Source organism: Thalassophryne amazonica, chromosome 7 (genome assembly GCF_902500255.1).
Source record: "Thalassophryne amazonica chromosome 7, fThaAma1.1, whole genome shotgun sequence".
Taxonomy (NCBI): domain Eukaryota; kingdom Metazoa; phylum Chordata; class Actinopteri; order Batrachoidiformes; family Batrachoididae; genus Thalassophryne; species Thalassophryne amazonica.
The window spans coordinates 9,219,799-9,240,156 of NC_047109.1; the positions used below are offsets into that span (position 1 = coordinate 9,219,799).

Below are 20,358 nucleotides of genomic sequence, written 5' to 3' on the forward strand. Positions count from 1 at the left end.
GTCGGTGTAAGATTAAATGTCATCATTTCTGGTCAATGGAATGTGCATCTTCTGTTCCTTATTGCATTTACACAGGTTAAAGCTCCTGGTTCTTTATGCACCTATGGCAACAAATAAAAGGCTGCCAGCACAGGTGCATAAAGAACCAAAGGACAATCCTCCTGGATGTCCTATTATATCTGCACACTTACTGAGCCTGCTACCAAATATATTGATATTTTATATCATAAATATATTCATAAAGCCTTTGGTAAGAAAATTTCCATCATTCACTGAGGACACTACAGATGTATCGAATAGAATCACAACACTGACAGATATTAAGGATCATTTTCTTGTGACAATGGATGTTGAAAGTTTGTAAACTAATATTGAACATCAAGAAGGACTCTAAGAAGTTTTCTCACTGTGAGTGACATTCTGAAAAATTGCTGTGATTTATTGCTTAGACTTACAGACTGGGTTATTCATAATAATATTTTTATTTTTATGGATGAATTGTATCTTCAAAAGATTGGCGTCCCTATGAGTTCCTGTTTTTCTCCGAATTATGCACGTTTATTTCTGAGTTTATGGGAGAAGGGCTTTGTCTTGAATCCAGTTAATCCATATTATCATTATATCACCTGGTATGGTCTCTATATTGATGACATCTTGTTGATTTTTGATGGTAAGTTGGAGGACCTACTGGATTTTCATCAATATTTAAATTCTATTAACACCAATATTAAATTATCAATTGAATATTCAGAGTAATATTAATTTTTTGGACTTGTTAAACTTTAAAAGGTGGAGACAATGAATTACATAGTACTCTCTACAAAAAAAACTACATCATGTAGTACTATTCTAAGAGCAGATTCTTTCCACCCTCATCACCTTAAAATAAATATCCCTTACAGTCAATTTCAATGTTTACACCATATTTGCCATGATGATGATGAGTTTTCTGAACAGGCTGAGGCCATGTCCAGTAGATTTTTGGACAGGGCTTATAAACCAACACTGATTAAAAAAAGAATGTGACAGAGCTCAGTCTCTGAATCAGGCCACATTACTGACTAAAAATAAAAATCATAGATCAATGATATGTCTCGCCCCATGTTTGTCACTACTTACAGTGTTTGTTCAGAGAAAATCAAAATGTTGTCAAAGATAACTGGTCAATATTCAAAAGTGATCCTGAGTTAGTGTTTCCGGAACCACCTCTTTTTTCTTTTAGATATGCACCAAACCTGAGGGACAAATGAATACATTCTCATCTCCTACCAGATTCAAAAACTACATGGCTAAAGAAGCAACCAGAACGTCTGTGTTGTCCCCATTGTACCAACGTTAGTCAACAAAGACCTTTATGGATGTTCACAACAATAGGTCATATAAACAATTGGACTTAACTGTAATACTACTTATGTTGTCTATCGACTGTTTTGTCCTTGTCCAGTAGGTTTTTTTCCTATGTTGCCCGAACTAAGAGACTTTTAAGAGATTGCCTTGCAGAACATAAATATGCAATTAGAGTCAATAACCAGGACTATCCAATGGCAAGGCATTTTAATACGCATCATAATGCCAATGACTCTCTCCTCCGAATTGAGGCTATTGAACATATCAAACCGCTTACAAGAGGAGGAGACAGACATTTTAAACTAAATCACTAAGAGGCCTTTTGGATTCACAAGTTAAAAGCATGTGTCTATCCTGGACTAAATGAGAATTTTGATTTGTCCTGTTTTCTGTAAACTGCACACTGAAGGGGGAATGATTACAGAAGGTGGAGTCACCTTTCTCTCTGGAAGCGGGTTAGTTCTCTGTTGTCCCGCCTGCTTCCCACACCTTTGTCTGATTATTTTTGCGCTGTGGGTGTGCCAAGTTTTTTATTTCTTTTTAAAGTCAAGTTTGTTTGTCTATACTTTTTTATGTAAGCCCTGAGGAAGACTGGGCGTATGGTCGAAACATGTTGGCTTGGCCATTAAAATAAAGGCCTTTGTTTTTCTGCTTTATTGAGATAACCAGAGCAACCAGTATTTTTCTCTGTTTTACACAGTAATACAAAGTGTCGAGGGATCACCCACGTACACCCTTATGCTAAATATGAATGAAACTGGTCATGTGGTTCTTGAGATATCACTCTAACAAGGGTGGCAATGACAATATCTTGAATATCTCACTATGACCTTGAAATTGACCCCAAGCTCACTGTAATGGACTGGCGTTGGAGGAATCACCCAAGTGTACACTTATGCTAAATGAGTGAAACAGGTCAACTGGTTCTTGAGATATTGCGTGAGGAGGTGAAAACGGACCTACGGACGGGCAGACAGACATGCTGACCACTGTATCCCCCCATATTTCATACCAGGGGGATAAAAAGGTAAATGTCCCCAAAGCAAACAGCGAATGTATATCAAGCCATGCTGTCCTGTGTGACTCAACAGTCTCACAGACTGTGAACCTATGGAGGTATTTTAAGCCTTTGTGCAGCAGATACTGACCCTCCAGCTCCAGCTCTCTCAGGGCCCTGTAGCCTCCAGGCTGCAGCAGCTCCCCAACTATCCTGTCCGGCTCCTTCAGGTCCCGCTCCACCACGATCACAGTCCTCCCATCCCGGGCCAGCACAGCTGCCATCGCAGAGCCCAGGACCCCGGCCCCGACTATAAGCACATCAGGCTCTGGGACCACAGAGGACTCACAGGCTGAGGCTCCTTCAGAAAGAGAGGAGTCTGTTTCTGACGTTTTTATAGCCCAACGCTTCTGGAGAGGGTAATAAAATAATGAGATAGAGATCGACATCACCATAATCAATGCAAAACTGAAATAACTCCCATGTCCCTGCCTAAAAGACTTTATAGCACTTATTTTTGAAAGATGATTATTCATTACTGTGATGTGTTTGTGAGAAAAGATAATACATCCAAAACGTTTGTACACTGATGAGCTGACAGACAAAAATGATAAAAAAAAAATAATAATAATAATAAATTTAATGATTCCTTTGACTGTGATGAAAGACTTTCAAATCAGGCTAATTGTATAATGACAAGTTATATCCTTACATTAATACAAATTAAATTTAAAAATTACTTAAAATTTAATTAAAATTAATTCAATGTATTCTACCTGCTTCTCACACATTGACTGATAGGAGAAAAAAAAGATAAAAAAAAATACTAATTATCCTGCCAGAAATATAATTATGGAGCAAAAATAAATGAATAAAATAAAGCACAACCCCCACGCAGAAAAATAGTAGCCCACCGACCCCTACAAAAATTTATGAAGCAAAAAAAAAAAAAAAAAAAAAAAAAAAAAAAAAGAATAAAATTTACAAATAGATTAAAAATGCATAATGAGCCACCCACCCTTCAAATAATAATAATAATAATAATAATAATAATATAGCTTCATGAAGCCATGAAATAAAAAATAGTTTGAAGGGGCAAGAGACCCCCCCCCCACACACACACATGTAAATAAACAAATACATAAATAAAAAAAATATAAAACAATCCGATGCCAAAACTAAACAAAAAGAGCGAAAAACAATATCATCAAAGTATGAAGCACTTAAAAAGAAGAATGTTTGTGGTCTTACCTTTGTGTTCTGTGCTCTGTGGCGCCTCAGTGCCGAACTTTCGTTTAAAAAAGGTAAAAACGACGGACCTAAAGATAAACTAGACACCTGGAACATTTTGAACTTGTCACGGTGAAAATAAGAGAAATATGACAACAGCAGACTGACTGCAATAATTAAAACAGCAGCCATGACCAATTCTTTGCGAAGGTAAGAAAAAATCTCCGACTTTTTATAAAGATAAGTTAAGCTCGCTATTCCCAGAAATATCCACATATTTAAAAAAGTTAAACTGTGTATATTTCCTTTTATGTAGTGATTCCTTCCTTTTTAAAAAAATAATTTCTCTTTTGCTACAAAAAAAAATATCTGAAAAGTAAAATTTACCTCCTGCAGTCAAAGATGTTAATTATGAAAACGACTGACTTTAACTTTCTCCCACCTCTGAAGCTCAAACACCCAATCAACAGTGAGGTCCGAGTGAGCAGAGCTCGCACTAAGCGCCGATTGGTCAAATATATTCGCACTCTGGCGGCCTGTGGCCGCTGATTGGATGACCGGTTGGCAGCATGGTAGTATGATGTGATGTCAGTGAAAAGGTGCTGTGTGATCTTTTCACACCATCGAGCCATATTTTGGAATCATGGAGATAAACACAAGTATAAACGCAAATTAAAAATCATACTTTCACTGATCTCTTTACCAAAGTGATGTAAAATAATTTCTTAACATGCAAGACAACATTTTAGTAAGGAATCACATATTCAAATCAAAGTGCTAAAAAAAAAAAAAAAAAAAATCACACTATGGTTTTTTTTTTTTGGGGGGGGGGGGGGGGTCTAAAATCTGATGACATCCAAAGAATATGTTATTGTATTTAACTCCATGTAAGTGCTTACAGTCAACAAGCAAATTACAAACATGATTGTGGATAAAATATTCCTCCATAAAATCCTAGAAAGTAGCACTGGTCTTGGTGGTCATCAGACAGACTTTGCAAATGAAAGAAACAGACAAGCTCATTTCAAACGACATACAACTTCAAAAGCAGGCATATATATATATATATATATAGAGAGAGAGAGAGAGAGAGAGAGAGAGAGAGAGAGAGAGAGAGAGAGAGAGAGAGAGAGAGAGAGAGAGAAGTGTCTGTTTCATTCATACTGAATCCCTCCTGCAGGGCTCTGTAGACTTGTAACCATATATTTGAGTTTTAGAATGTAACTGCTTTTAAACAATCAGAAAATATCAGTTTATTTATCTGATTTTGTACTTTTGTGTATGGACATTCAGGGAGGTGATGGTCTAGTGGTTAATGTTGGGCTTGAGACCAGAAGATCCTCAGTTCAAATCCCAACCTGACTGGAAAATCACTAAGGGCCCTTGGGCAAGGTCTTTAATCCCCTATTGCTCCTGGTGTGTACTGAGTACCTTGTATGGCAGCACCCTCACATCGGGGTGAATGTGAGGATTTGTAAAGCACTTTGAGCATCTGATGCAGATGGAAAAGTGCTATATAAATACAGTCCATTTACATTCACACACTTTTTCTCACAGACCCCATTCACTTCGTACCTCATGGAACCCCCTCTCTCATTTTTTTCCCCTTTGATGGCTCAATTCCTGCAAGAAATCCTTTTTGCAGGAGCAACTAGAGGGAGCAACTTGAGGATTAAGGACCTTGCCCAGGGGCCCTTAGTGATTATCTGGTCAGATGGAGATTTGAACCAAGGATCCGCTGGTCACAAGGCCACACATAACCACACCTGCTCCTAATCCATCATCAACCAGCATCCACTAGCCAACCAGTAGATGGCAGACACATCTATGGGATACTGCATTGGCGAAACAAAATTGCTCTTTTTTGTTATTGATGTGGTGCATCACATTTCACTGGATTTCAAAGCATTTGTCCACATTATATACTGTTATAATATCGTGAGTTATAAGATGAGAACATTTACAGTTTTTGAGTTATTGCATTAAACTGGAGGGGATGGACTTCAATCACTGCATTAGAAAAATCACCTTTTGTCCTCTGGGGGGGCGCTGTCTTCTGTTCAATCAATCAATCAATTTTTTTTTATATAGCGCCAAATCACAACAAACAGTTGCCCCAAGGCGCTTTATATTGTAAGGCAAGGCCATACAATAATTATGTAAAACCCCAACGGTCAAAACGACCCCCTGTGAGCAAGCACTTGGCAACAGTGGGAAGGAAAAACTCCCTTTTAACAGGAAGAAACCTGTTCAGTCTGTAAAGTTGTTAAAATGTGTAGAAAATGAAGACGATCATTTATTTGATTAATCAATGTCATTGTGAAAACTTGTTTTATTACAAAGTCTAAATTTTCACAGTGAAAATTAGTTATTAGCAACATTAAATTCTGAAAGACAGTATTTAAAACAGTATTATTTCACATATTTCCAATGTTACATTTCACAGATGTCTTTCCTTCACATCAGCTTCCGTGCACACACATATTTATTTACCTCACGTTAGTGACAATTATTGTATCTGCAGCTCTAATACAAAACAATTTAAGGTCAAAGGTTAGCCATCATGTGCAGATGAATAAAGACATAACTTTTATCATTATATGTAGTGACTAAAGATGGATTCATATTTTTCTTGCTTCCCTGATGTCACTTTTGGCTCGCCGTGCTGCTTAATAAATTCCTGAAATACACAAAACACAACATTTTGCTAATTATTTGACTGAGAAACAGTCAAACTGTCTGAATGGTTCCTTCTCATTTTTTATTCCATCTTACCTTCAGCTCCTCTAAGGTGGCCGTGCCATCCTCCACCTTCTGTCCAGTGTCACACCTGAAACTCGAGTATCTCTCCTGTTTAAATGACACACAAATAAACATATTACTACTAACAATTTAAGTGCAATTAAACCCTGAATGTTGAGGAGTTGCACACCTTCACCATACTGGACATTAGCCCGTCCTCAATGATGCGCACAGCATTCCTAAGTCCTCGTGCAAAGGTGTCCATGGCGCCAATGTGAGCGATGAACAGGTCATCCAGGTCTGTCGACTCTCTGCGGACTTTGGCGTCAAAGTTCAGACCGCCTGGCTGCAGGCCTCCTTGTTCAATCACTGTCTGCAGAAGATCAGACACTAAATTATTCACAAAAAACAATCTGGGCTCCTGATCAAATGTGTTCATTCATATTATTAATACTTAAAACATATACGAGGTCTGTTAAATCAAATCAATTTTATTTATATAGCGCCAAATCACAACAAACAGTTGCCCCAAGGCGCTTTATATTGTAAGGCAAAGCCATACAATAATTACGGAAAAACCCCAACGGTCAAAACGACCCCCTGTGAGCAAGCACTTGGCAACAGTGGGAAGGAAAAACTCCCTTTTAACAGGAAGAAACCTCCAGCAGAACCAGGCTCAGCGAGGGGCAGTCTTCTGCTGGGACTGGTTGGGGCTGAGGGAGATTCAGACGGCTTTTGGTGGCTTTTCAGTCGTGTGACTATCCGAGAAATTGTGGAAGAGGTGGGCATGTCACAACATGTCCTGTGAGGCTTCAACACGGAGGCGCTTTTGCTGCGCCATCAGCTTCGTGCCAAAGCCACTGGCATGAATTTCACTGCCACTCTTTTCATGGCAAAATCTTCTGTCACAGTGGAATGTGCCGAAAAAGTGCTGATGTCCAGCTCTTCCACAATTTCTCAGATAGTCACACGACGGTCCCGCATCACCACAGCATTCACTTTGGAAATGATCCGGTCATTTCAGCATGTTGATGGCCGCCCGGAGCGCGGCATGCTCTCCACCGTTGTGCGGACGTCTTTAAACCGGTTGCACCGCTCCTTAATCTGTGTGATGCCCATAGGATTGTCACCAAAAGCCATCTGAATAATCCGAAAGGTTTCCACCTGGCTAACGCCCAATTTCTGGCAAAATTTGATGCAGTCACGCTGTTCCAGTCGTTCCGCCATTTCCTTGCAAAGAAAAAACGAGAGACGATATATAATAAAAAAATAAAATAAAATAAATAAATATTAACACCTCCAAGTATTCTCCATTAGCGCCCTTAGCCTGTGATAACCCCCTTTATCTCCTTTTCTTTTCTCTTTCTTTCTCTCCCTTTTCCTTCCTTCTCTCCTCTCCTTCCTTTTTTCCTTTTTCTTCCTTACTCCCCTGTGTATTAATGAATAGCATTTCCAAATCTGCAGGTTGTTTATTAAGAAGTGACCATTCTTTATGGGACATTAAATAGCTTCTCAATTGCAAGAATCTATAAAAATCTATTGATGTTAAGCCATATTTTTCCTGACATTGACTAAATGATCCTAGTATCTCCCCTTTAAATAAATCATTAGTGAAAATTAAATGATTATTTTATACCCAATTTTTGAACTTCTGATCTTGTTGCCCTGGTATGAAATCTAAAATGTCTGTAACTTTCATGGCTCTGGATATTGACTGGGGGGCTTTAATCTTTTTCCTGACAGTATTTAAAACTCTGTGAGTGCACTTCATGTAGTTATTTGAGATTTTAAATTTGTTCCATACCTCGTTTGAGCAGAATATTAAGGATTGTAATGGGATTTTGGGACAATAACTTTGTTTTAATGTCAGCCATTGCGTTTCTTTGTTTTGTTTTAACCATTCCATTGCTCCATTTAGTTGTGCTGCCCAGTAATATAACTTCAAATTTGGTAAATTAAGACCTCCACAAGCTTTACTGCTGCACAGTAAAGAGAATTTGAGTCTAGCCTTTCTTTTTTGCCATATAAATGTAGAAATTTTTTGCATTTTATTAAATTCGGTTTCTGGGATCCAGATAGGGATGAAAAGCCATCTTAAATAGGGTGTGGCTGGTTACGTCACAGGATGTTGTCATAGAAAAAACATAACCTTTGAATATACACATCCATAAAACTCATACAATAATGTATACAAAATAGATATATACCTATATACCACAAGGAAACGTATTACATACATAAAAGACATGGATATATAAGACAGCTCAACACACACACACACATATATATATAGTAGTGTTCAGAATAGTAGTGCTATGTGACTAAAAAGATTAATCCAGGTTTTGAGTATATTTCTTATTGTTGCATGGGAAACAAGGTACCAGTAGATTCAGTAGATTCTCACAAATCCAACAAGACCAAGCATTCATGATATGTACACTCTTAAGGCTATGAAATTGGGCTATTAGTAAAAAAAAAAGTAGAAAAGGGGGTGTTCACAATAATAGTAGTGTGGCATTCAGTCAGTGAGTTCGTCAATTTTGTGGAACAAACAGGTGTGAATCAGGTGTCCCCTATTTAAGGATGAAGCCAGCACCTGTTGAACATGCTGTTCTCTTTGAAAGCCTGAGGAAAATGGGACATTCAAGACATTGTTCAGAAGAACATCGTATTCTGATTAAAAAGTTGATTGGAGAGGGGAAAACTTATACGCAGGTGCAAAAAATTATAGGCTGTTTATCTACAATGATCTCCAATGCTTTAAAATGGACAAAAAAAAAAAAAAGTCGCGTGGAAGAAAATGGAAAACAACCATCAAAATGGATAGAAAAATAACCAGAATGGCAAAGGCTCACCCATCAGCTCTAGGATCAGCTCCAGGATGATCACAGACAGTCTGGAGTTACCTGTAAGTGCTGTGACAGTTAGAAAACGCCCGTGTGAAGCTAATTTATTTGCAAGAATCCCCCGCAACGTCCCTCTGTTAAATAAAAGACATGTGCAGAAGTGGTTACAATTTGCCAAAGAACACATCAACTGGCCTAAAGAGAAATGGAGGAATATTTTGTGGACTGATGAGAGTAAAATTGTTCTTTTTGGGTCCAAGGGCCTCAGACAGTTTGTAAGACGACCCCCAAACTCTGAACAGTGAAGCATGGTGGTGCAAGCATCATGATATGGGCATGTTTCTCCTACTATGGTGTTGGGCCTATATATCACATACCAGGTATCATGGATCAGTTTGGATATGTCAAAATACTTAAAGAGGTCATGTTGCCTTATGCTGCCCTTGAAATGGGTGTTTCAACAAGACAATGACCCCAAGCACACTAGTAAACCAGCAAAATCTTGGTTCCAAACCAACAAAAATAATGCCTCGCAGATGTGAAGAAATCATGAAAAACTGTGGTTATACAACTAAATACTAGTTTAGTGATTCACGGGATTGCTAAAAAAAAAGCAGTTTGAACATAATAGTTTTGAGTTTGTAGCGTCAACAGCAGATACTACTATTATTGTGAACACCCCCTTTTCTACTTTTTTTTTTTACTAATAGCCCAATTTCATAGCCTTAAGAGTGTGCATATCATGAATGCTTGGTCTTGTTGGATTTGTGAGAATCTACTGAATCTACTGGTACCTTGTTTCCCATGTAACAATAAGAAATATACTCAAAACCTGGATTAATCTTTTTAGTCACATAGCACTACTATTATTCTGAACACTACTGTACATATATATACATACACTCAACAAAAATATAAACGCAACACTTTTGGTTTTGCTCCCATTTTGTCCGAGATGAACTCAAAGATCTAAAACGTTTTCCACATACACAATATCACCATTTCCCTCAAATATTGTTCACAAACCAGTCTAAATCTGTGATAGTGAGCACTTCTCCTTTGCTGAGATAATCCATCCCACCTCACAGGTGTGCCATACCAAGATGCTGATTAGACACCATGATTAGTGCACAGGTGTGCCTTAGACTGTCCACAATAAAAGGCCACTCTGAAAGGTGCAGTTTTGTTTTATTGGGGGGGGGATACCAGTCAGTATCTGGTGTGACCACCATTTGCCTCATGCAGTGCAACACATCTCCTTCGCATAGAGTTGAGTTCGCAGGTTGTCAATTGTGGCCTGTGGAATGTTGGTCCACACCTCTTCAATGGCTGTGCGAAGTTGCTGGATATTGGCAGGAACTGGTACACGTTGTCATATACGCCGGTCCAGAGCATCCCAAACATGCTCAATGGGTGACATGTCCGGTGAGTATGCTGGCCATGCAAGAACTGGGACATTTTCAGCTTCCAAGAATTGTGTACAGATCCTTGCAACATGGGGCCGTGCATTATCCTGCTGCAACATGAGGTGATGTTCTTGGATGTATGGCACAACAATGGGCCTCAGGATCTCGTCCCGGTATCTCTGTGCATTCAAAATGCCATCAATAAAATGCACCTGTGTTCTTCGTCCATAACAGATGCCTGCCCATACCATAACCCGACCGCCACCATGGACCACTCGATCCACAACATTGACATCAGAAAACCGCTCACCCACACAACACCACACACGCTGTCTGCCATCTGCCCTGAACAGTGTGAACCGGGATTCATCCGTGAAGAGAACACCTCTCCGACGTGCCAAACGCCAGCGAATGTGAGCATTTGCCCACTCAAGTCGGTTACGACGACGAACTGGAGTCAGGTTGAGACCCCGATGAGGACAACGAGCATGCAGATGAGCTTCCCTGAGACGGTTTCTGACAGTTTGTGCAGAAATTCTTTGGTTATGCAAACCGATTGTTTCAGCAGCTGTCCGAGTGGCTGGTCTCAGACGATCTTGGAGGTGAACATGCTGGATGTGGAGGTCCTGGGCTGGTGTGGTTACACGTGGTCTGCGGTTGTGAGGCTGGTTGGATGTACTGCCAAATTCTCTGAAACGCCTTTGGAGATGGCTTATGGTAGAGAAATGAACATTCAGTACACGAGCAACAGCTCTGGTTGACATTCCTGCTGTCAGCATGCCAATTGCACGCTCCCTCAAATCTTGCGACATCTGTGGCATTGTGCTGTGTGATAAAACTGCACCTTTTAGAGTGGCCTTTTATTGTGGGCAGTCTAAGGCACACCTGTGCACTAATCATGGTGTCTAATCAGCATCTTGGTATGGCACACCTGTGAGGTGGGATGGATTATCTCAGCAAAGGAGAAGTGCTCACTATCACAGATTTAGACTGGTTTGTGAACAATATTTGAGGGAAATGGTGATATTGTGTATGTGGAAAAAGTTTTATATTAGTATTTATCTCATACAAAATGGGAGCAAAACCAAAAGTGTTGTGTTTATATTTTTGTTGAGTGTACATACATACATATATATATACACACACATACACACTTGTCAACAGACCTGCCTCAATAAATAAACTAGACAGAGGAAATGGAGCATGTGCCATAGGACTATAATACAAAAATGTCATAGAAAGATATTTAGAATCAGTTCATCATTAAGTCCCTTAGGTGCCTAAGTTTGTAATGTTTCAATCCAGTAAGCCTCTCTTTTTTTCACAAGTTTATCATGCTCTCCCCTTCTAAAGAGAGGACAGACCTGTTCAATGCCACAAAAACGAAGGGTGCTTACATTATGATGTGCATCATTGAAATGAACGGCTACTGGATAATTCCTGTCGTTTCTGCGGATTGAACTTTTGTGTTCACTTATTCTTTGTTTTAATTGTCTTATGGTCTTGCCCACATATGCTAAACCACAAGGACAGCGTAAGAGATAAATTACATGTGTGGATGCACAAGTTATTACATTCCGAATGGATTTTTTTTTTTTTAACTGCTGTGGGGGTGCTGGAAAAAAGTAGTTTTATAAGTATTATTACATTGTGCACAATTCCCACACTGGTAATTTCCATTTGGAGTATGTGCCAGTAAACTCTGAACAGATATGACTTTGGGGGTAACATTGGCACAAACAAGGTAGTCTCTAAGATTCCTATGCCTCCTACTGACAAAAAGGGGAGGGTATCTAAAAAATTGTAGAGAGCTCAGGATCAGATGTCAGAATGTGCCAGTGTTTTTTGAAAATAGCCTTGATGGTAGCAGAGTGAGGAGAATACTGTGTAATGCAGGTAACAGAGAATTCCTTTTTCTGTTTAACAGTCTTTTTTAACAGTTCTGAACGTGTTTTCTTCAAAGCCAGATCATATGCCTTCTCAACCCAAATGGATGGGTAACCCCTTTCTGTGAATCTTTTTTTCATATCCCCTGCCTTGTTTGATGAAATTTTCATCAGAATGGCAAATACGCCTAAGTCTGTAAAACTGGATAATGGGGAGACCCTTTTTGAGCGATGTAGGGTGAAAACTAGAAGCTAATAGCAAAGTATTTCTATCAGTCTCTTTCCTGTATAAAGAAGTAATGATAGTACCATTAGCTTTCATAACCAGCATATCCAAAAAACTGACTCTTTCAGTACTGTATTGCGATGTGAAAAATAAGCTTGATTCAAAGCTGTTCAACAAATTTGTTGAACAGCTTGTTGTTCATTGTTCGAGTGTTTTTTTAAAAGCTATATGTAATGTACGGGCAGCACGGTGCTAACCACTAATCAGTGGTTAGCACTATTGCATGACCAGCAAGAAGGTCATAGGATCGATTCCCACCTGTGTGTGGAGTTTTCTTGTTCTCCCCATGTTTGTGTGGGTTCTCTCTGGGTGCTCTACTTTCCTCCCACATCCAAAGACACGCAGGTGAGGTGGATTGGAAACTTTAAATTGTCCATCTGTGTGGGTGTGAGTGTGTTTGTTTGTCTATATGTGGCCCTGTGACAGACTGGCATTCTGTCCAGGGTCTGCCCCGCCTCATGCCCTATGACTGTTAGGATAGGCTCCACCCCCTTCCTGTGATCCTGTAAGCTGGTACAGAAAATTAATAGGTTTGCTCTTCCTGTAGCCATATCAGCTACATATGTAGCTGGCAGCGTTGTATAGTAACGAAGTAAAAATACTTCACTACTGTACTTAAGTACGTTTTGGGAGACTTTGTACTTTGAGTTTTTTTTAATTCAGCTTACTTTCACTTTTACTTCACTACATTTCCGACCTTAATTGCATACTTCAACTCCGATACATTTTCTATGCGCCATGCCGTTACTCGTTACAAAAAGAAAAACACACACACACACGAAAAAAAGTCGCATTTTCACCCAGAGACACCACTGATTACTAGTGACTGCAATGAAGTCAGGCCGATTTGTAATGAGGTATGTCGGGTAGGCATTTCTGCAGTTGCGCACTTGTTTGTCAGGAAAATGATAATTTCTCTGCATTGATTACAGACCTGCAACGGGTCTGTAATCAACTTTTCTGCAGCGCAGCTTTGCTTTGAACCTTGAACCAATCAAAGCAGTGATTCCCAAATTGTAGCAGTGCTTCAATCTATGGATTCATGGATTGTTTTATTTCCCTTTAACCTAATTTTTCCCCGCTAAAACCCTGAAGGTCATATGTCTGTGAGTAATATTTAATATTTTTATGTTAAACCGACCTGTTATGGTCTTCTGAAACAGTTGATAGATGTATTTTATAACTTAAAAACGGGACCGATGCTAATGCGTTAGCATGTCTATGGTGTTTTCAGTGTTAAGTTAGCATTAAGCTGTTCGCATCAGCACGTTTGTGTTGATTTGTTTTCTGTTTAATGTCTCAGCGTACGTTGTTGTAAAAGAGTCAAATTGTAATGTTTTTAATTTATTTTTATTCATATATTATAGCAACAACAATAACAGTCTACATAATAGGCAATAATACAACCCCTGGCAAAAATTATGGAATCACCGGCCTTGGAGGATGTTCATTCAGTTGTTTAATTTTGTAGAAAAAAAAGCAGATCACAGACATGACACAAAACTAAAGTCATTTCAAATGGCAACTTTCTGGCTGTAAGAAACACTATAAGAAATCAGGGGGAAAAAAATGTGGCAGTCAGTAACGGTTACTTTTTTAGACCAAGCAGAGGAAAAAAAAATATAGAATCACTCAATTCTGAGGAAAAAATTATGGAATCATGAAAAACAAAAGAACTCTCCAACACATCACTAGTATTTTGTTGCACAACCTCTGGCTTTTATAACAGCTTGCAGTCTCTGAGACATGGCCTTAATGAGTGTCAAACAGTACTCTTCATCAATCTGGCTCCAACTTTCTCTGATTGCTGTTGCCAGATCAGCTTTGCAGGTTGGAGCCTTGTCATGGACCATTTTCTTCAACTTCCACCAAAGATTTTCAATTGGATTAAGATCCGGACTATTTGCAGGCCATGACATTGACCCTATGTGTCTTTTTGCAAGGAATGTTTTCACAGTTTTTGCTCTATGGCAAGATGCATTATCATCTTGAAAAATGATTTCATCATCCCCAAGCATCCTTTCAATTGATGGGATAAGAAAAGTGTCCAAAATATCAACATAAACTTGTGCATTTATTGATGATGTAATGACAGCCATCTCCCCAGTGCCTTTACCTGACATGCAGCCCCATATAATCAATGACTGTGGAAATTTACATGTTCTCTTCAGGCAGTCATCTTTATAAATCTCACTGGAACGGCACCAAACAAAAGTTCCAGCATCATCACCTTGCCCAATGCAGATTCGAGATTCATCACTGAATATGACTTTCATCCAGTCATCCACAGTCCACGATTGCTTTTCCTTAGCCCATTGTAACCTTGTTTTTTTCTGTTTAGATGTTAATGATGGCTTTTGTTTAGCTTTTCTGTATGTAAATCCCATTTCCTTTAGGCGGTTTCTTACAGTTCGGTCACAGACGATGACTCCAGTTTCCTCCCATTCGTTTTGCTGTGCATTTTCGATTTTTGAGACATATTGCTTTAAGTTTTCTGTCTTGACGCTTTGATGTCTTCCTTGGTCTACCAGTATGTTTGCCTTTAACAACCTTCCCATGTTGTTTGTATTTGGTCCAAAGTTTAGACACAGCTGACTGTGAACAACCAACATCTTTTGCAACATTGCGTGATGATTTACCCTCTTTTAAGAGTTTGATAATCCTCTCCTTTGTTTCAATTGACATCTCTCGTGTTGGAGCCATGATTCATGTCAGTCCATTTGGTGCAACAGCTCTCCAAGGTGTGATCACTCCCTTTTAGATGCAGACTAACGGAGCAGATCTGATTTGATGCAGGTGTTAGTTTTGGGAATGAAAATTTACAGGGTGATTCCATAATTTATTCCTCAGAATTGAGTGAGTCCATATTTTTTTCCCTCTGCTTGGTCTAAAAAAGTAACCGTTACTGACTGCCACAATTTTTTTTTCTTGATTTCTTATAGTGTTTCTTAAAGCCAGAAAGTTGCCATTTGAAATGACTTTAGTTTTGTGTCATGTCTGTGATCTGCTTTTTTCTACAAAATCAAACAAAATGAACATTCTCCGAGGCCGGTGATTCCATAATTTTTGCCAGGGGTTGTAATAGACTAATAATGTTATAATACAATTTTAGAGGAAGAGACAAAAAGAACCTAATGAAACAAAACACAACAGAAAAGATAAAACCATGTAACAATGAAAATAAATAAATACATATAGAAATAACTGTTTCCTGTGAACACCTAGTGAGTAGCCTACTCTCATTTAGGTTTTGAAACCTTGTTTCTGAAGTTTTTTGTGTGATGTGCACAATTTTCAGTATTTTGACTAATACTACCAGTCATTTACAAGCATTAACTAATGTGTTTAGTCATTTATTACCATTCATGTTAATTAATGCAGTAATAAGCATTAACTAACAGTTAAACCGTAATGTGTTTAGTAATGCTTTATTATGTTCTTCATGTTAATGCTTGTTCCTGCATTAACTAATACTCAAGTATTGATGTGTTTAGTTATCCTTTATTAATGTTTATCATGTCAGTTGCTGATCATTGCATTAATTAATGTAACCTGATTTTAAAGTGTTACCAGAAAATAATGCATGATGGTGGATGATATAAAACTGTTCAGAGAAAACAGTCTGGACTCCTGGAATGGGTTTTGGGGGGGAACTGGTCCAGACATACAGCCTCTAATAAGAAAACATCTGAAGACATCATTTGTGATATAAGCAAAAGTTTCTCACGCTGATGCCACGACAACGTCATGTTCATAGGAGTGTCCTGCCAAGGTGGTGTGGTTGGGCTCGATGTTCAGCTTAAAGTGACCATCCAGACCATAATGCTTCAGGAATCCGATCACGCTCATAGCATCTGCAGCGGAATGCAACAACATAAAATACATGTACAGAGCCTGCAACTAACTGCAGACTCGGTTATAAAAACTCTCTCGTTACCAGTTACGACTGATGTTAAGCTTTATATCTTTATATATATAGCTTTATATAGCTCCTTCCCTCTGGGAGAAGGTATTGAGTCCCTCGGAGCAGACTGAATAGACTCAAAAATTCATTCGTCCCCATGTCCATCAAATTGCTAAACAATGTCTAAAACTGGAATTGTGCAATACTTATGGTGTTTCTCCTGACTTCCTGTCATGTTAATTTGTTATGGATGTGGTTGTGTTTTTACTTGTATCTGTTTGTTTTCCTTTTGTAAAGGCACTTAGCATGAGTCCAAGACAAATTTCCCTGAGGGGACAATAAAGTGTATCGTATCGTATATAAGCTGTTCAAATACAACTGTCATCCCATTAAAATCCATTTAAATGACCTAAAAGCACTTTAAATCAGTCTCTCATTGCCGGTTACCAGTCAGGTAACCACCATTTACAGCTATTAAGTGATTGAAATGGCTCAAGCAGCAAAAACCACAAACAACTAAATCAAACCCAGAAACGCCACCTATATTATATCAGCCAAGTGGCCTCTGTGTGCGTGTGTATGGCTTCAATCACAGACAAAGTTGACATTTGCAGTTTGGTATGCTTATTTACTCTGCATTTGGTATGCTTATGTATTTTGGGTGAAGGATGAATGCTGCAAAAACGGAAAGTTGACAGGACTAAGCAGTGAAAAATGTGCTGCAATGCATCATGGAAGTTTGGAGTTTTTGGTTTTAAATGTTGTTATTGTGGTTCATGTTAAATTAACAGTGTAGTTAATGTTATTGATTTATTGTGTTTTTGTAATTCAATTGGTTTAGTCAATTTAGTTAAGTGTCATGTTGCCGTTACCATGAGTGAAAACTGTAGTGCGTGATGACTTCCACCCCCGTCTCTGTGGGTGTGTAAAAATAAAAGCACCTGCTGGCGGCAGAATGCAGAAAAGACAAAAAGCTGAGTGTGTGTGTGTAACTTCGATCACAGACAAACTGGGGTGAGCAGAAATTTGCCGTCTGGTATACTTATGTATTTTGGGTCAATGACAATGGTGGGCACAGCTAACCAAAAAGTTAGCTTCGATAACAGCTAATCAGCTAAATGAAAAGTTGTGTTTTATACAGGTAAACCGATAAACCACCCCAAAATTTATCGGAAGCTACAGCTAACTGATAGCTTTCAAAATTGAGTTTTAACACCACGATCACAAACCCAAACAATGAATCACCACTTCTGTTTTTGTGCGCTGTGCCACCTGCTGGAAGCTCCTGTTTACTACGTATTACTCGACTACAGCAAAAGGAGCCTGACCACCAGGTTGTCAAAAAAAGTCATTCCTTAAACACATACAGCGGGTCCGTCGTGAGGCAGAGGTCTTGGAAAATAAAGCAGTTTTGACTTATGGTTTTGATTTATAAATCAAATAATTCTGGATAGAATAACTACATTAATGACAATCCTGTCATTTGTACAAAGTTACAACACATATCTTTTCATTTTAAATAATGCACTAATTCTAAAGTTTTGTAAGAAACACACTCAGATGCCAAAGGGATTATGGGTAAAATGAGCCTCCGCCAACACTGATTGGTTGACTCATTCATTCTATGTAAAAACAAACACGTTAATGTGACGTGTGTGTTGGTTTACATATAAATGTGCTTTTGTAAAATATGCCATTTTTTTCATATGTAAAAAAAAGCCATTTGCAAAAGTCAAAATATATATATATATCTGATATAACCGGGGTCAAAATGCATAGAACACTGCCATCTACTGGCACCCAGACACTCAGACCCTAACCCATAAGCCTACCATGAACACTACTAGCCAGTAGATGGCAGTAGAGACCCTGAAAACTTGCCAAAACAAATATTCCAAATAAATAATCCCTCCGTGTCTGCTACGTTTAATCTGCGTGAATTTAATAAACACAAACTGAATTTCAGACATCTTATATATATTACTGTGAAACAAAGACAACAAACAGTGTTGTAAAGGACAATAACCAGGGCATTATAGAGCAAACAGGAAGTGATTGCAGCTGACAGTGATTCCATTTGAAAATAATGGAGAAGCAACCTGAGCTTCTTCTGGCATTTTTACACAAAACTAACACAACAACGTCTATAAACCCAGATAATATATTTCCGAGAGTTTTAGGCACAATATACAAAGAGTTTAATGCTGTTGTCCGTGTGGAGCCTGATCAGAGCGTCTCAAATGCATTTCTCCTGTCGTGAACTTTTACGTTACCCAGAATGCACTGCGCACACACCATGTCCACACTAAAACTGTTAAAATTAGTGCAATACTTTAAAACTAAAACATAGCTGATATTTTCACTTCATAAAACTTCAGATGTGATGTTAATTTAAATAACTTGTCCAAAATTACTTTGGTTAAAATTTTAACCATAAGTTAAAATGGTATGCCTCTGGATGACTTGGGCAATATTACCGGCTAGTTAGTAGGGTGTCAAGAGAAATTATATTTTTTTTGGTTCTCATTTTGGTTCTCTTCTGTGACCAGCTCTGTTCCAATTGTAGAGGATAGCACGGTTTCTTCTGAAACCAGCTCTCCTATGTCTGTACAGGATAGAATTAAGCTTTATATACTAAGCTTGCAATAATATGTCAGCGGTCTAAAAATTACCGGACCAAAATTAATCAGAGGATAATTGATCCGATGATGGTTTTCAAAGTTATCTGAAAAGCTAATCCGATAATGAAAACATTAGCTTTGATAATTAGCCCACCACTGGGCAAGGATGCATGATGCAAAAATGGAAAGTTGACTGGACTAATATTTTTGGAGAAATTTACAATATTAGCTAACAACAGGGAACAATGGACACTGTGCTGCAATGCATGATGGAAGTTTGGGGTTTTAAATGTTATTGTGGTTCATGTGAGTTTAATGCTGCATTCACACCGAACACCACGCGAGCGACGGCGGCGAGAGGTTGCCATGTAATCCCTATGGAAGGGCGCTTTGTGGCGCCACAAAAGTCCAAGCCACACAATGGATGCGAAAAAGCGATTCTGAGCGATTGGCGCGTTTATGGTGTGATATTGCGTTGCAATGACCCACTCAATGCGATGCGATGGACGTGAATAAAGCAATGTGAATAAAGTGATTTTGAGCGATTGGCACATTTATAGTGCGATATTGCGTTGCAATGAGCATCGCCCTCTTCCCCAAGTTGAAAAATCTGAACTTTTTCGTCTTGTCGCACCGCGATGACCAATCAGGGACTGGATATGTAGTGACGTGGAGATGTCTGGAGTTTATACTTGATGTGGAGATGTCCTGTCTCTGGCAAACAGCCTGTGAGCAAATCAAATCAATCACCTGATTATTCAAAACCTTATAAGTAAGAAGAAGAATTTTAAATTCTATTCTATAATTAACAGGAAGCCAATGAAGAGAGGCCAATATGGGTGAAATATGCTCTCTCCTTCTAGTCCCCGTCAGTACTCTAGCTGCAGCATTTTGAATTAACTGAAGGCTTTTCAGGGAACTTTTAGGACAACCGGATAATAATAAATTACAATAGTCCAGCCTAGAGGAAATAAATGCATGAATTAGTTTTTCAACATCACTCTGAGACAAGACCTAATTTTAGAGATATTGCGCAAATGCAAAAAAAGCAGTCCTACATCCTTTTGTCCTTTATTTCACACAATTATGACAG

The 20,358-nt window shown here is 38.6% G+C and overlaps 2 protein-coding genes across 2 annotated transcripts in view; both read right to left on the reverse strand.

Moving 5' to 3' along the window:
* sqlea (squalene epoxidase a) overlaps window positions 1-3,890 on the reverse strand; it is a 48,863-nt gene extending 44,973 nt beyond the window's left edge. Inside the window, exons 1-2 of the mRNA XM_034173491.1 lie at window positions 3,596-3,890; window positions 2,496-2,754 (exon numbers count right to left, since the gene is read on the reverse strand). Of these exons, the coding sequence (XP_034029382.1) occupies window positions 2,496-2,754; window positions 3,596-3,850 (514 nt within the window). The 5' untranslated portion in view covers window positions 3,851-3,890. The remainder of the gene's footprint in view (window positions 1-2,495; window positions 2,755-3,595) is intronic.
* A 1,967-nt stretch (window positions 3,891-5,857) lies between these two features.
* LOC117513195 (xylose isomerase-like) overlaps window positions 5,858-20,358 on the reverse strand; it is a 41,929-nt gene continuing 27,428 nt past the window's right edge. The window contains 5 exon segments of the mRNA XM_034173492.1: window positions 5,858-6,254; window positions 6,350-6,424; window positions 6,507-6,689; window positions 16,311-16,413; window positions 16,468-16,594. Of these exon segments, the coding sequence (XP_034029383.1) occupies window positions 6,171-6,254; window positions 6,350-6,424; window positions 6,507-6,689; window positions 16,311-16,413; window positions 16,468-16,594 (572 nt within the window). The 3' untranslated portion in view covers window positions 5,858-6,170.